At 38.4% G+C, this 16,731-nt stretch overlaps 1 protein-coding gene across 1 annotated transcript in view; it reads right to left on the minus strand.

Moving 5' to 3' along the window:
* The window catches only part of PCNX2 (pecanex 2), a 250,569-nt gene that overhangs the window by 121,516 nt on the left and 112,322 nt on the right, over positions 1 to 16,731 (minus strand). The window contains 5 exon segments of the mRNA XM_043511376.1: positions 6,430 to 6,580; positions 7,138 to 7,230; positions 12,407 to 12,503; positions 15,137 to 15,236; positions 15,239 to 15,245. Of these exon segments, the coding sequence (XP_043367311.1) occupies positions 6,430 to 6,580; positions 7,138 to 7,230; positions 12,407 to 12,503; positions 15,137 to 15,236; positions 15,239 to 15,245 (448 nt within the window).

Genomic DNA, 16,731 nt, shown 5'->3' on the forward strand with positions numbered 1-16,731 from the left:
GGATAATGATTTGTCAAACTTTATAAAGTGTTTTGAGGATAAAGGATAAAAAGCATTATAAAAGAGCTAGGGATTATTATTATTATCCCAAAGGACCCAAAAATACTTTACAAAGAAACTATTATACACATAAATACTGGGATCACTTCACTCAGCAACAAAGTGCACCCAACTCTGGGATGGAATTCAGTCATTTAACAGTGCACATCAATATTATTCAGCAGTCAGACAGGACGTGACTACTGTATACAGTTGAAATTGCAGGGAAAAATTAAGTAGGCAGAGTAAAGTTTCCTGAGTAACACCTGTATTCTTGCAAACATGACAGGAATTCTTTAATGAGCACAAATAGCTCAGGTCATCTGAAAAACAGAATTTGCAACAACAGAGTGCACCATACTGGATTCAATACTGACTCAAAAGGTAAAAACCACCTGCTGAACTACCAACATCGCTTCCTACAGCAAGAAGGATAAAATAAGCTATTTCAGCAATATGATGGTGAGAAAACAAGAGGACACATTGACTCAAGATTCCAGAGTACCGTATGTTCAATAGATACACGGAGAAAAGTCAGGAACCAATCCTTCCGAATTACTTTAATTCATGGACCTATGATATCTTTGGTTGAGGTAACAGGCTTTCAAAAAGCTGTACATGAATTTCTGAGACTCAATATCCTTCACTCTTTATAGCTTAAAGTATTTCCTCTTATTACTGCCTATGGCTCTGACGCCAGGCTTTTTCATAGCTTTCATTAAAAATATGATTCACATTTCAAAATCAAGCTTTTTTGCCTCCAAAGTAGCAGGTAGAAATGACCATGGCAATGCTGTGAGGGACCTGTTTTCACAGCCATTTTTCACACATTCTAAATTCAAAAGAAATTCAGTCAGACAGGGCCCAAGAACTATAAAACAGTATATCATTTGTGTCAGAGCTGAAGAAGGAAAGAAGAGCTCTCAACCTTGGAGATCAGAAAAATAAATTGAGAATCTATTACTATAGGCAACCTCCAACATATTATCTAGCAAGCCATTAGCAAGAATAATTATCCTGCTCACCATTAGTGAGTGCAGGGTTTTAAGAATGTGAGAAGGAGAAATGGCTTGTTCTCTCCCTCTCTCAATCTCTTCCTGCAAGCCACAGGAGAGGCTCCTTCTCCATCTTGTCCTCTTCAAGTCTGCAGTAGAAGCTCTCATTCCCTCTTTCTGTGGAAGGTCCTGAGCAATTTAAGAAAGAGGCTCCCTCTCTGCATTCCTCTTCCTATCATAGTACCTGAACTCATCAAGAGAGGCACTTCCCTTTTTTCCTGGGATAGCTCCTGAGCTGTATAAGAAAGGCTAATCCCACTGGCCGAGGATGAGCTCCTCTGAACAGCTATGCTTTGAATGGATTGAAGAGAAGATGGGGACAATATGTATCAGGGAGGCTAGAGAGAAGGCTACCAGAGTTAAGACAGGAGGTGGTGAGGGTGTAAATGAGAGTTTTAGCAGAGTGAACACAGGAAACAACCTGCATATGTGGGGAAAAGTTGAGGGAAAGTTAGCCATCCCAGTTATGGGCCTGAGTGAAATGGAGGATGGTGATATGGTCAACATAAAATGGAGGGAAAAGGGGAGAAGTGCAGGAGGAAGATAACATGGCCAAATGGGAACTCTTATGTTTAAATTGAGAGTAAGGCAGCTGGGAGATGCCAGAAAAACAGGCTGAAATGAGTGAACGGATAGATGGAGACAAGTCAGGAGTACGGTAAATATGAGAGGAATCAGTGTAAAGACGGCAGCTAAGGATATATGGGAGCCAAAGACAGGATTCTGGATAAACCCATGGAGAGCAGAAGAGCAGAGAAGTATGACCCAGTAAAGAAGATGCTAAAGGAATGTCCAGAAAGAAAGGAGGAGGAGGACCGAGAGAGACAGCATCACTACACCGGAAGGAGTGCTCTAATCACTGAGCTCTGGGATATTCTGATGTGGGACTCCCTCGAACTCTCCTGTTGATGCTGTTCCACTGTGGATAAATAATTAGAGAGTCATTGGAAGTACGCAAGAGAGAGAGAGAGAGCATGACTCTGTAGCCTGGAGATTAGGGTACCCATCTGGGAGGCAGGAGACTCAAGGTCTGGTCCCCCTGCTCCAATGACTCAGGCTTCACCATCACCCCCTGCTCCCTCTGTTTTGTGGGGAGGGTGCCAAACTCATTTTCACATGAAATAACTAAGCCACCTGACTCCAGGAGAGGGGTTCCCAGTTATGGATTGCTAAAAGAGATAGGTGCCTCCATGCAGTCTGGACTTAAGTGCCTATCTTTCCTTATTAATTAAATAGGGAACCTAGGCGCCTATCTCAGGCTTTGTAGATTGCAGCATTGTTCCTGTGACTGAAAAGAGATCTATACTTTACTCCAGTTCTTTTACAGATACTTCTGGGTACACTTCTGCAATAATTAAACCAATACAGACTAGCTAGACCCCATAGAAAATAGAGAATATAGAAGAATCTGAAAATTCCTTGACTCCTGATTGTACCAGGGAGTTGTTAGCTTGAGTGATACAAGTGATTCCAAAGTATGAGCTGACCTATCAATGCAGATCAGTCAAAGAGTGAAGTGAATTTGCCTGGTATATCTCTACTCTCAATCTTTTGAAAAGCTGAGCCATTACCTTTATGAAGATTATGTTTTTCCAATGAATGAAGACATAAGGGAAAAAATCTTCTAACAGTCTTCTATGATTAAACTCATGCAAAAGATTAAACTCATGCACAAAGCCAGGATATTCACAAGAGTTGCTCATTATGAAGCAAATGAAGCCTTTTAAAACAATGACTTTCAGCTGGAATACAAATCATTAATAAGATTTACATTTCCAGTACACTTTCCTTGGTATTTTTTGGCAACAGTTAAAAGGCAACTTTTAATCAAGTCTCTTGGGTACTTTTTGGTACACAGGTTTTGTTTTGAAGACATGATTTTTCAGAAAGATTTAAATCCTTAATGTATGGCAAACGCATGATTTTGCAGGGAATGACCAGACCACTTTTGTCTTGTTTGAAGAACAGGATACTGAAGTCCTGCAGCAGACTGTGTTCTGACATTAGTGTTTTCAAGCACCTCATGAACATAGGTTGAGAATGATCCATCAAGATATGACAAGCAAGTTTCCAGCTGGGAGCAAAGAGACGATGATAGCTGAAAAAAGAAGCCAAGTTTCTCTAAGTGAAGTTTGCTGAAACTGCAGGAGAACTAGAAATTAGTCTCTGAGATTCTAAAATATTTTCAGATATTCCTACATACCAAGGCAGCACCTGCTGAAGTCAGTAGATATTAGCAAGGCCAAATTATCAACGAAGTTACATTGTTTTATTCAGCTTCAGTGATTCTCTTGAGATATTATGCAGGAAATGAAAGTTACAGACTTCAGTAACCATGCTGCTCAAATTTTAAACATTCAAAAGTCAAAGTAAATATAATTCTGCCTCGATTTCTTAAACAGGAAAATCTATTTAGGAAATACAATTCGCTTTTAAACACAGAGTACAGCATATCAAACTGCACACAATATGTCACTAAGGTTGTAATGTAATTATTCTGTAACAGAGGGTTAAACTCTACAGTACAGTGTTCTCAAAATACAGCTACTATAGGTGTACAGATCAATTGGTGATTGTAAGAAAGGACAGCTAGTAGGTGAGGTAAATGTTATTGGTAAAGGGACTTCTCTGTGCTATATTCTTTCCTAGAGAGGGTCTATATGGATAACCACTAAGGCTTATATTGACAGAGTGAACACAATGGCTAAACATCACTGATACAACATTCTGTGTTCTCACTTTTAACTTGATTTTGTTACACTTTTTAAAAACGAGAAATGCCATTTTAAAAAGAACTCTTCTGCATTGTTTCATTGCTATATTTTCAGTAAATCCCCATTGCAACAGATGCCAGGGAAAGACATTATTTTAGCCTTATTACTTCTGCTAGCAGACTATTATGCCCTGCAGAAACTATGTCTGTTATTAAGAAATTTATATATAAAGTTTTTATCATTAATAATTTAAACATTCCCTTGGGCTTGGGTATTAAAAAAGAGAAGGGTTATTTGTATTTTCTCTATACCATGTAAAGTGGCTATAAACTTCAGTACAAATATTAGGTTGTCCCTCAGTTTACATAACCCTGGATTAGGCCATAGGTCACTTGACTCATACACAGTAGCTCAACGTGGTGCAAGGTGAAGCTTTCATCGTCCCTGCTATAAACTGTGTAAAATTGGGATGATACTGGTCTCCTTTGAAAAGTGCTTTGAGATCTACTGATGAAAAGCACTATAGAAGAGCTAAGTATTATTATTATATTTGATACGTTCTCCATTTCCAGATATAACAATTACCCTTCTCCACAATCTAAAAAGTTACACCAGTGGTAAAACAACTTGCATTTTACATCAAGTGTAAAAAAGAGGTTAGGACGTTTAACAAACAGGGATAAATATCCACTTGGGATTGCACGGAAATCTATTTTGCCAAGTAAATAAATTCAGATTTGAATCCAGGCCTACAGAGGTGAAATGTTTGAACATGCACGTGCAATTCTATCTACATTTCTATCTACATTTCCCATTTACAAGGGAAGAAAAAGAAAAGGAGTACTTGTGGCACCTTAGAGACTAACAAAATTTCATGGGGGTGGAGGGGCAAAAGGAGAGGCCCCGAGATAGGACAGATTCTTCTGCTGGGCTAAGAGTATAGTTGGATAGATTAACAATATTGCTGGGTGGGTTACGGGAACCATTGTTGTGGCCCCTTGTGGCATGTAGTAGTTTAGATAGCTTAGTGTCCTTTTTCTTTTGTAGAGAAGCAAAGTGTGTGTTGTAAATGGCTTGTCTAGTTTTTGTAAAGTCCAGCCACGAGGAAGTTTGTGTGGAAGGTTGGTTCTTTATGAGAGTATCCAGTTTTGAGAGCTCATTCTTAATCTTTCCCTGTTTGCTGTTGATCAGGATGTTGATCAGGTGGTTCCGCAGTTTCTTTGAGAGTGTGTGGCACAAGCTGTCAGCATAGTCTGTGTGGTATGTAGATTGTAATGGATTTTTTACCTTCAGTCCTTTCGGTATGATGTCCATTTGTTTTCATTTGGAGAGGAAGATGATGTCTGTCTGTATCTGTACGAGTTTTTTCATGAAGTTGACAGATTTCCACTCTATACGGCTAAATTCAGTGCCTTGCATAATGACAGGTTTCAGAGTAGCAGCCGTGTTAGTCTGTATTCGCAAAAAGGAGTACTTGTGGCACCACAAGTACTCCTTTTCTTTTTGCGAATACAGACTAACACGGCTGCTACTCTGAAACAAGGGAAGGAGTAACTCAGATTTAAGCCAGAGTCATGAATAAAGATTAAATGGGCTAGTAGCCCAGTTACCAATAATCTAAAGAAAAAATCTGAGATTCTTCTCACCATTATATTCCAGCACTTTGAAGTTCAGGTCAGTGGTACATGAAAGCTGATGTTTAAGGGAAAGGGGCCCATAATAAGAAATAATCTTATTTTGTAGGGGGAAAATCTGTTCAGGGCCCCAGTGGATTTCCTGGACACTTTGGTGGTTGAGGGCAGGGAGAGAGGTTGTGAAGTGTAAGTAGGCACCAGCACTTCAAATGATTAAATAAAAGGGGAGGGAAGGAGCAACAAATATTCAAAGGGAAGAAGTTGTTTCATGCAGAACTAAATTCCAAGTCTAAGTGTGGTAATGGGGTAGACGGTTGAAATGTTTAGACACATTTTAAATATGAATCAAAATGTTCCACTCTTCAGTTTAACTCCTATGTGCCCTATCCTGCTGCACCTGAAGTCAAGTGGAGTTTATCTACTCACTTCCATGGATTCAGAGCTTGCTTTTCTACATTAGTAATAATACTTCCCTCCTTCTGCGGGAAGACTGTCTGGGGACTGGAGAACTATGGAATAATGAAATCCCAATAGGTAGGGGTTGCAGCAGCAGTTTTGCTACCCCTCACTTAAGACAGGAAGGGATGTTTACATAGACAATTTAAAATTCTTTGGGTTTGGATGTTTTTGCTAAAATTGAATAGTTTTAGCAGAAAGCTCTGCATGAAAGATTCAAACCCACCCACATCTACAATGAAATGTAGAAAAGTTGCAGTAGGCCTTTCTACCTATTGTGATGTCAGTATATTCACTTCCGTTCTTCCAGTCCCTTAGAGAGTGCCATCCAAAAGAAATATAGAAATCAAAACTTGATACTCCTCTGACATTTCTAAGTAAAACATAAAAAAAGAAAAAAGAAAACTCATCTTGGAAAAAAAATGGTCATCTTTAAACATCACAATGAACACAAGCAAGAATTTTTTTCTTTAAAAACACCACAAACTAAAGACAACATCCATCAGCATTCTGACAACATTTATTACAAACCTCTCACTTCCCGCTGATAATATTCTTTGTTTTTAAGTATCGGGTGTGAAATCCACAGCCAAGGATGATGCTTGCGGAGCTGAGGAAGTATGTAATGTGTTACGAATCCCACAGTCCATGCTAAAGCAAACAGCACAATGCTGAGAAATGGCTGAGCCAAAGGAAGAAAATAATGGAATCACATTTACAAATAATATTTTATAGACCCACAATATTTTTAATGTACAACAATTTAATCTTCCTTATATATTTGCAAGAAATATTGATTCTTACATAAAAAGCATCAAAGACTACAGGTGGGAAGCAGATGTGGGGCTCAGGAAATGAAAGCAACAATCTTTGTTCTTTTTCAAAATGTACTTTACACACAAATTTAACCAGTATTGTAACTGGAAATAAAAAAGCTAAATTGGTCATGTTTATGTAAGAATCCCTCTTCCAACAGCTTCTATGTCATAAAGAAAAGACTAGTATAAAGCAAAGGTTAAGGGAAAACAATTACTAAATGCATTAAATAGTGCCTAATATAAATATCTATAATTGATTTGCAGTGTATATCAAAAGTCTTGAAATGATCTTTGCCATTAAATAATTTTTCCTTAACTTTTCTCTTCACAGCTCCTTTCTGTTCTTAGCCATGTAGTTTTCCATAATAGAGATGGTATCTTAGGGGGAAAATATTTAAAAGCAGGGGATTAATATACATACCCTTAATGACAGAAACACAGTGCTGGCGCTGACTGCAAATGATAGAACAGCAGCCACTGTGCAGACAATGAGATCCGATTTCAAGATTTCCTTCTGTGAATATAATTTTTTTAAAATACAAAATTATCAAGTGAATACTATTTTAACTGGATAAATTAAATTACTCCATTATGAATTACTGATAGTTTGCATTGTGATGACACTTGTCATTGTTTTACAATATAAAAACATATTTTAATGTAAAGGTATTTTCTGCAATATGATTTGCAAAATTATTTCCCTACACTCTACGTTTGTTAAAAATTCAAACATATCAAGAATATCAGACATATCAAAATTCATTTTAAAACATATTTTGTAAACATTGTTTAAATGTAACATGGGAAACTTAAAATTAAAATGGTTTTACATTAAATTTGTGTCTCCGTTTATGCAATGGTATTTGTGGGGTTTTCTGTATTTTTGAAAATGGCAAAAATCTGTTAATATTCTGGTTCCATTTCCTGTTTGGAAGCATTGATACTTTCTCATGCTAATGCACTGTTTCTTCCATTGCTTAAATAATCTGTGCTTTCTGGGAGAGTTTCTGTCATGTGTTCATAGACATCAATGATGATACATTTATTATTACGTACTACAGAAATGGGTCCAAGTTGCAATGTTTGGTTCAATATAAGGGTCAAAATTTCTCCAAGATTTGGGGGTTTTCAGAAGTGGGCCTATCTCTAGTATTATGTAATGATAATGAAAGATAAAAATCTACCTTCAAGTAAAGAACTATAACTGGGCTGGAGTAATTGTGTTTTGGAGAAATTGGAAAATATGTTCTTCCTAACCCATTTTTTGTGATTAAAATATCATCGTGAATAAACAAATTAACAAGGTAGCTTTTGAGCTATGTGAATTTTTGAACCATTGTATTTTAGAGCTTACAGAAATGTCTTTGGTCAGCAAATCAATAACTTAGCTTAGACTTATGACTAGACATATTACAGAGGGCTAGCAGCACTTAACATTGATGGCAAATGAAGGTGCTGACTGACATAAATTGAATGCCTGCTGCTAGATATTTATCTAAATACTGACTTGTAGTGCTAATTTAAAGACTCTTAGAAACCTGGGATACAACAAAATTTCACTTAAAAGAAAACCTCATCTGATTTAAGATGTTACTGTGACTGTGCACCCAGCCCCAATAGACAGCCTCGCCAACAAGTGTTTTTGTGGGGAGGAGGAAGAAACCATAAAATAATGCTAGAACAACATACCCAACAACAGGGAGATAAAAATGAAACAGCGATGTCGGAGACAACACTTGAACAACAAATTGATTTTAAAGTATAGGGGGAGCTGTCAATGACCACTATATTTCGGTTGTTTAACAATTTCGGTTATCAAAAGATGATTGCAACCTGTTTCTGAGAACTCTAACACTTACACTATTTATAGCATGCCTTTGAAATTCAGCTGGACTAAAGCCCTTTGGCTTGAGAAGTGCCTTTTCTGTGTCCCATAAAACTCCACTCAGGTGTAGCTGAAATATAAAGTGTTAATTATCCTTTTCCTTCCCTGGATTGTGTTCCTCAGGAAAACTTTGGCAGATTGCCATAGTATTAATGGAACATGAACATTCTAAAGAACTAGATCCAAACCATTGCCAAAGCAGCAGCATCAGAACCACCATATACATGTTCTGGCAATGTATGGAAGTTAGGAGGAGTGTGAGCAGAGCTGGTGCAGGCTTCCAACAACCACCCTGCCTGCCTGGAGTGAGCACATGGCTCTAGTGGTCCATACAACCTCTGAAGACACCACATGGGACAGAAGCATCCCAACTCAAGGGGGTAGAGGAAAAGAGAGAACCAAGCCAGGCCAGCCCCTCACCATCAACTAACTCCTGATCTCCTACCTGGTGCTGCCCCAGTGGCCCATTCCCACCCACAGTATAACAGCCTTCTCCTGCCACTAGCTAATGTAGTTAGCCCTGTAGCTCAAGTGGTAGCAGCTGTGCATCAGTACTGAAAGTTCAGGGTTGAAACCCTGATGATGATACACATAATGGAATTTATTTTTACCTTTATTCCTTATTAAAAATCCTAGGAAATTACATACTAAAACTACATTAAAAGAATGTTATTTAGGTTGCAAAGTTAAGCACTTGAAAGCTAGATAATGCTAGATTTATGGTTGCCCGTATAACCTTAATTTAGCCCTGCTGAGTATATGTTATGTAATGTAATATGATATAATCTTTAATTACATGATCACATACCATTCTCAATAATGCCAACTCCAAGGATTCAAAAGTCATGAGTCAGGCCCCAAAGAAATCATGAGATTAGGTAAAAATTAATATATGTACTCGGGTCATGTTTTCAAAGTTAGACTGAAGGATAGAAACGTACTATTTTTAAAATGAAAGATGATATTCTCATGTAATCATATGCCTCCCAGAGCTGGGGTTTTAAGAAAAACATCACATATCATGACATTTGCAACAAGATGGTGAGAGTTGGTGAGAGTAAATAAAACACTGCACATTTTTCAAAAGACACCATGCACAGGGGGTGGTGCACAGAATGGATGCACAAGCAGGCTGAATTAAGGTTGGACAGGCCACCATTTCCTAACTTTCTAGTCCTTGACTTTGCAACCTAACTGACATGTTTTTAATGTAATGTTGGAAACACATTATGTGTGAAAGGCCTGACCTCTGACCTTAGTAAAAATTCAATAGTGAAATAATCACTACCATTGGGATTGTTTTGAAGTTTTGGGTAAAAACAGATCATGCAGACAAAGACTCATCATCACCCACCCACCATTCTATCCAAGAAATATTTCTTTATTTTTTAAAGGGCTCTTCTGGATATCTCCTGCTTGTGAGAATAAAACAGGAACACATGCTGTAATTTTTTTCTTCATATTTTAAATTATACATTGGGAGCTTTGTATAAATCCTTTTACTAGCTATCTGACTGTTTGTACTAAAGGCCAGGAAGGAAGTTGAGTTTGAATGTAACACATTAACACTCTCAGGCCACTGGTTAATGTAGTAATCAACCATGGGGATGTCTATAGAAATTAATTATAATGCTAGGAAACTCCATTCTCAAAGTTGAATAGTCAATTATCCATGACAGCTGCTGTGTAATTCCAGTTTCCAAAGCTGACAATTCTTACATAGTCATTTGAGCAGAGAAAAAATAGTAAAGGCATGTAGCTAAACATTACAAATGCTGTATTGATTACTACTAACATGAATATTATACAACACAACAGATTTATTTTAATATTAAACCTATTTGCTTTCATCTTTGGAGGTGAACCAGTTATTTATATCTTAAATTTATTGATTATAAAGGGGTTAATTTAGCCTGACTATTATGCATGCTTTATACATAGGAGCATAGGCCAGTGGACACTGGACATTTTGTTGCACTTGGCCCAAACAAGCTTTTTTCCTCCACTGTCAACTATAAAAGATGGCAATTACACAGGGGCATGCTGAAGGAAACAAAAGGGGGAAGGATATGCTATTAAAACTTCTCCTTCTGGTCCTCATGTAACAGTGTACCTAATTCCCAGATTGATCAAAGTTCTTCTTACAGAGAATCTGAAAGCTATTTTTAGTTTGCTTTTGAAAATTAATCAAAACCAGAGCTGGTTACGATAGCACATTCCCTTAACTACAGTGGAGTAAGATCAGAATGGATTGTTGTTTAAATGTTTCCCTCAAATTTGATGCACATATATTTTTAGCTGTCTACACTCACCAATTTGCTATACTGGCATTGCAGTGTGAGAACAATTGTGGAGAACCTACTTAACTTGGTTCAACTATTTATTAAGACATTGGCGCCAGCCACTAAAGGGTTTAGACAGAGCACGTATTAAACTACAATTGCAATCTCCTCTTCAGGGAGTACTATCTGTATCCCAGCATGGAAGAGTTAGCAGTACATAAACCAATTTAGAATTGTGCACATCTGTTTACATTAATATATAAATTGGAGGAAACCCAAACAGAGGAAGAAAGGAAGGTACAGCATTAGGAGGCCCTTGTAGCAGCCAGTAAAAACAGCCTGTATTTCTGGAAAACAATATGAGATGTCAAACGTGTGTAGCGGAAATGTGCAGCTGACAAGCACCATGTGAAACCAATTCCCTGGCAGAAAAGAGTACCAAGAAACAAATTCAACCACAAAAAAAGGACCAAGACACAAAGGCCCTGTCTACATTACCAGTACAGCCATGTCAGAGTGCTACAGTGGAACACAGTTATCCCCTTTTCCTAGTTACATGGTTCCAGTCTGCAATATAGTCAGGACCTTAACTGTGTTTTTAACCGGCTCCTCATCTGCACTCTGAAATGAAATGATTGTGACCAGTTCAAGGTATGGCCATATTGTTAACTGGGTCAGTCCCCTGACATGGTTCAACTTGTAGAATAGATGAGGTCAGACTGTACACTTGCCCCAGGCAATGAGCAATAAGTGGAAGGGATGTGTGGGTTATAAAAATCAGAAGAAAATTATGCCTCCCACTATCCCTACAATACAGTCAACCAGTTCATAGAAATCACTTGACAGTTGACTGTGCCCATAAGCTACATACCAAAAACACCAGAGTATGTAGCCAAGCTTTATAATAAATACTTTATATCTTTGCTTAGAAGCCTCCCTCCATTAATAGCCATACCTCTACTATGCAATTTAACCAAGTAAAATAATTAAGTTTAACAGAAGCTGTGGCTTCTACACCAAGCAATAAAGTAGTATATTTTCCATGCACTCCTTAAACAATACTTACTCCCACAGATACTTATACTGTAGGGATTATCTAGCTCCCCAGTGCTTCGAGGTGGCCATTATGGATGCTGTGCTGAGGAAAAGGAAAGGTTTCTAGCTGCTGGGAAGCATGGCAATTCAGAACTTTTGGATGGAATCAGCCACACCTTAACCCTTCTGGGAACCCCATCCTTGACCAGTCTGAACTCCTGAAGTCTCCACCTTCCCCTGGGGATCAGTCACCAATACTTTCCTAAGGCCATGTCTACAGTGACAGAGTTTTTTCGCTGAAAATTTTGTTGACGATCAAAAAGCGCTAAAAGAAAATGGTTGTTGCATGTTCACACTGTCTTCCTCTGTCGGCAGAGCGCATCCACACATGAGGTAGTAGCACTGACAATTGAGCATGGTTAAGGGATTCTACATGGGTGGATTGCAGGTTTCCAGTACATAAAATAAATAATTTTAAAAAGCCTTACCACTGACTCTCTCATCTTCTCTGGGAGTGGATCTGCTGATGAATCTCTCAAATTTTGACGTAGAAAGTGAGGAAAAAATTTACATTGAATAAGGGACCTATTAAAAAAAGATTTGTTAGAATACAGTACTTCTGAATAACAGATTTTCAGCGAATGGGGTTATATACCATTAGTAAGGGGAGAAGAGACATTTTAGAGCCCAACTTTACCATCACATACACAGTGACTATTCTACTGCTAAATAGCAGGAGATTGCTATGGAAAAGCTGAAAATCTGGCCAGGGCAGTGTCAGCTTCCTCACCAATAAGGAAGTGTAGTCTAGAATCAGCACAGTAGCATTAATTGGGAAGGGACCATGTGAGAGGATAGTTCAGTTCCATGCTCTTTCTAATCTTTGATCACTACTGAGAATGCTGGCAAGGGGGTTCTTTAGTGCCATTTCTGATGTCAAACACTGATATTACAAAGGGTAAAATGCGCATCTCAATAAGTTACATGTTCATCCTCATTTTAGTTTTACACAACACCTTCTCCTTCATTTTAAAATTTATGTCGTAGGCCATCCCTTAAATACTGTTTCCAATCCCCTAAACTCCATTTAGTTAAATTCAGAGTCATTAAAAAATATCTTAAACCTCTTTTTGGGAATTATACATTTTAATCATGATTATACAATGAATACTTGATGTTGTTGTAGAATCAGAAACTCATTTAATCTAAAACAAGACATTTAACAATTATTTGAACTACTGAGAATTTGATTAAGGTCATTAGAGGATTAGAAACTAGATTTAAAAGAAAAGGAATACTTGTGGCACTTTAGAGGCTAACAAATTTATCTGAGCATAAGCTTTCGTGAGCTACAGCTCACTTCACTGGATGCATTCGATGAAGTTAGCTGTAGCTCACGAAAGCTTATGCTCAAATAAATTTGTTAGTCTCTAAGGTGCCACAAGTACTCCTTTTTTTTGCGAATACAGACTAACACGGCTGCTACTTTGAAACCTAGATTTAAAAGGTGGCCAAACAATGAATTCAGGGATTCAAAATATCTTATTTAAAACAAAAGATAAGAGTTTTTGTTTAATTAAAGATACTATTGGACTGGGAATATATTCTGAGGAAAATATACATTTAAAATCTAAATAATTCATTCTTGAGAGCTTATTTGGTATTTTCTGTGTGTATGTTACACAAAAACTGAATAAGCCCTCCTGTGTGTAATGGTACTTCACCCCACAACCATTTCTGTATTCTATAACATCCTGTGGAATGAGTTATATGTCACTCGTAGTGGACCTAATCCAGAGCCCATTGAAATGACTGGAAAGATTCAATGGGTATTGGATTAGGCTACAGGAAAGTAAGTGGAAGCACTTTTACTGCACTTCCACCTCAGACAGAATACAGCAGCATGTAATTATCTGACTTATCTGTCCCCAGGGATCATGAGGATGACGACAGGATTTACATAAACCACACTGAAGAATTTAAGAATTTCAGTTAATGCCACAGCTCCTTTTCACCTTCCTTCCCATTCCTGTTTCCTCCCCTGCATAGAATGACTCCCCATTGTCTCCCTCAGTATTACCTGGCTCTCTCTGTGAATGCCCGAAAAAGACCCCCACCAAGATGGCAGGGGGCCTCATATTTCTAGCTGCACCTCTGCTTCTGTAAGCCCAACCTTCAGATCATTGTGTTGTTTGTTCTACACTGGTTCTTCACAGTCCCTGGACTCAGCTTTAAATGCTTACTACCTTGAAGAACAGTTAACATCAGTGGAGAGGCAAACGTAATGGAACTGACATGAGAAAAGAGTTGTGATCAGGTCATGCTCCCCAAGGGTCAGAAACTCTTGCTTCTTATAGTGCTTTCTAATGCATCTCCCCAAACCCTGATAATTAGCCTGTCCCCAGGTGGCATCCATTGGAGATTAATCATATAATTCCCAGACAGCAAAATCTGACCCAAATAACTTAATACTGATGAAAGGTACTAGATTTATTGCCCTGTGGTTGAAGCCCTTTATTCATTTACCGAACTGATACACCACGGGCAGTAAGTGTGAACACTTCCCATTTCATCAAAGTACTTTGGGTATCCTGTGATGAGAAATTGAATAGTTTGATTTCTGTTTATTCATTCATTGTTTCTGCCAAGACAACTGACAGTGGCACCATTTAGTGACAAATCTGATGGTAGTTTTGCAATGGGGACAGCTGGCTACTGGAATGGACCAAGACCAAAATATATTTCATACAAGCTACCAAACTAATGACACTACTTTTCAGCCACTGACAACAGTCTTTGGCCCTGATCCAGCAAATACTTCACTTTACAATTGTACATCATCTCACTGATTTCAATGGGACTACTCATGGTAGTACACTTATGCACATACATGAACGTCTGCAGGATCAGTACCTTATTTTGTACCATTTTTCTAGAGGTAAATGTGTATCTTATTGCTAGTCCTTGAGATATCCCATCCCTCTCAAAAAAGAGAGTGTTTTCTAAAACACTGGTAAAATAACCATAAAAGCCCTCCTTTTTTGTACTTTATTAGTATGTTTCTTTCCAGTGAGACCCAAGTTTACACAACCAACTTTGTTAGAAGATGACTCAAGTCACCGAATTCAGAAATCACCCTCTCCAGACTTAAATATCACCCTGTGCAATAGTCTACATGCCATATTATAACCAATAAAAAAAGTTTGCTGACAACTTACATAAGTACAGATGGATCACTGCTTTGCCTACTAAGATGATAAGAAAGTGCAACTAAAAGGCCACAGAAAGCAGAGAACAGTGCTGGAATATGTCGAGCACCCATGGTTCCTAATGGGAAGGACAAAAAGCAGAATACTTTTATGTTAGGAATACAAAACTTACTTTTTAAAGGAAGCTAAATCCTATATACAGTGCTAGATCTACAGTACTCAATACATCATATATCAAAGGAGTTGTAGTCTCTCATATCACAAACTATTATTGTGAGAATGGCTGAGATGTTACAGACATACTTCAGAATTATAAACACTATATACAAAATATCTCCATAATCAGCTATTAGAAAAGAAACTAGAAAACACATGAAAAGCAGATTTTTTACCTCTAAATAAAAACCAGAGGCAACATTAATAATCCGCATTAAAAGAACAAATTAGAGATGTGAGTAAAATAAATTGCATTTATTTGCTAAACCTTAAAATCAAAGGTGGTTTACTCGACCTTTGGCAAGCTTTCTCAATAGCCTGCATAGAATCATAGAATATTAGGGTTGGAAGAGACCTCAGGAGGTCATCTAGTCCAACCCCTGCTCAAAGCAGGACCAATCCCCATCTAAATCATCCCAACCAGGGCTTTGTCAAGCTGGGCCTTAAAAACCTGTAAGGATAGAGATTTCACTACCTCCCTAGGTAACCCATTCCAGGGCTTCACCACCCTGCTAGTGAAATAGCTTTTCCTAATATCCAACCTACATCTCCCCCACTGTAACTTGAGACCATTGCTCCTTGTTCTATCATCTGAGAATAGCCTAGCTCCATCCTCTTTGGAACTCCCCTTCAGGTAGTTGAAGGCTGCTATCAAATTCCCCTCACTCATCTCTTCTGCAGACTAAATAAGCCCAGTTCCCTCAGCCTCTCATCACAAGTCATGTCCCCCAGCCCCCTCATCATTTTCATTGCCCTCCACTGGTCTCTTTCCAATTTATCCACATCCTTTCTGCAGCGGGGGGCCAAAGACTAGATGCAATACTCCAGATGTGGCCTCACCAGTGCCGAATAGAGGGGAATAATCACTTCCCTCAATCTGCTGGCAATGTTCCTACTAATACAGCCCAATATGCCGTTAGCCTTCTTGGCAACAAGGGCACATTGTTGCCTCATATCTAGCTTCTCGTCCACTGTAATCCCCAAGTCTTTTTCTGCAGAACTACTGCTTAGCTAGTTGGTCCCCTGCCTCTAGTGGTGCATGGGATTCTTCCGTCCTTAGTGCAGGACTCTGCACTTGTCCTTGTTGAACCTCATCAGATTTCTTTTAGCCCAATCCTCCAATTTGTCTAGGTCACTCTGGACCCTAACCCTACCCTCTAGATACCCTACGTATCTATCTCTTAGTGTCATCTTGTCAAACTTGCTGACAGTGCAATCCATCCCATCATCCAGATCATTAATGAAGATATTGAACAAAACCGGCCACAGGACCCACCCCTTGGGCATTCCACTTGATATCAGCTGCCAACTAGACATTAAGCCATTGATAATTAACCGTTGAGCCCGACGACCTAGCCAGCTTTCTATCCACCTTATAGTCCAATCAT

The sequence above is a fragment of the Dermochelys coriacea genome, chromosome 3 (genome assembly GCF_009764565.3).
Source record: "Dermochelys coriacea isolate rDerCor1 chromosome 3, rDerCor1.pri.v4, whole genome shotgun sequence".
NCBI classification, from domain to species: Eukaryota; Metazoa; Chordata; order Testudines; family Dermochelyidae; genus Dermochelys; species Dermochelys coriacea.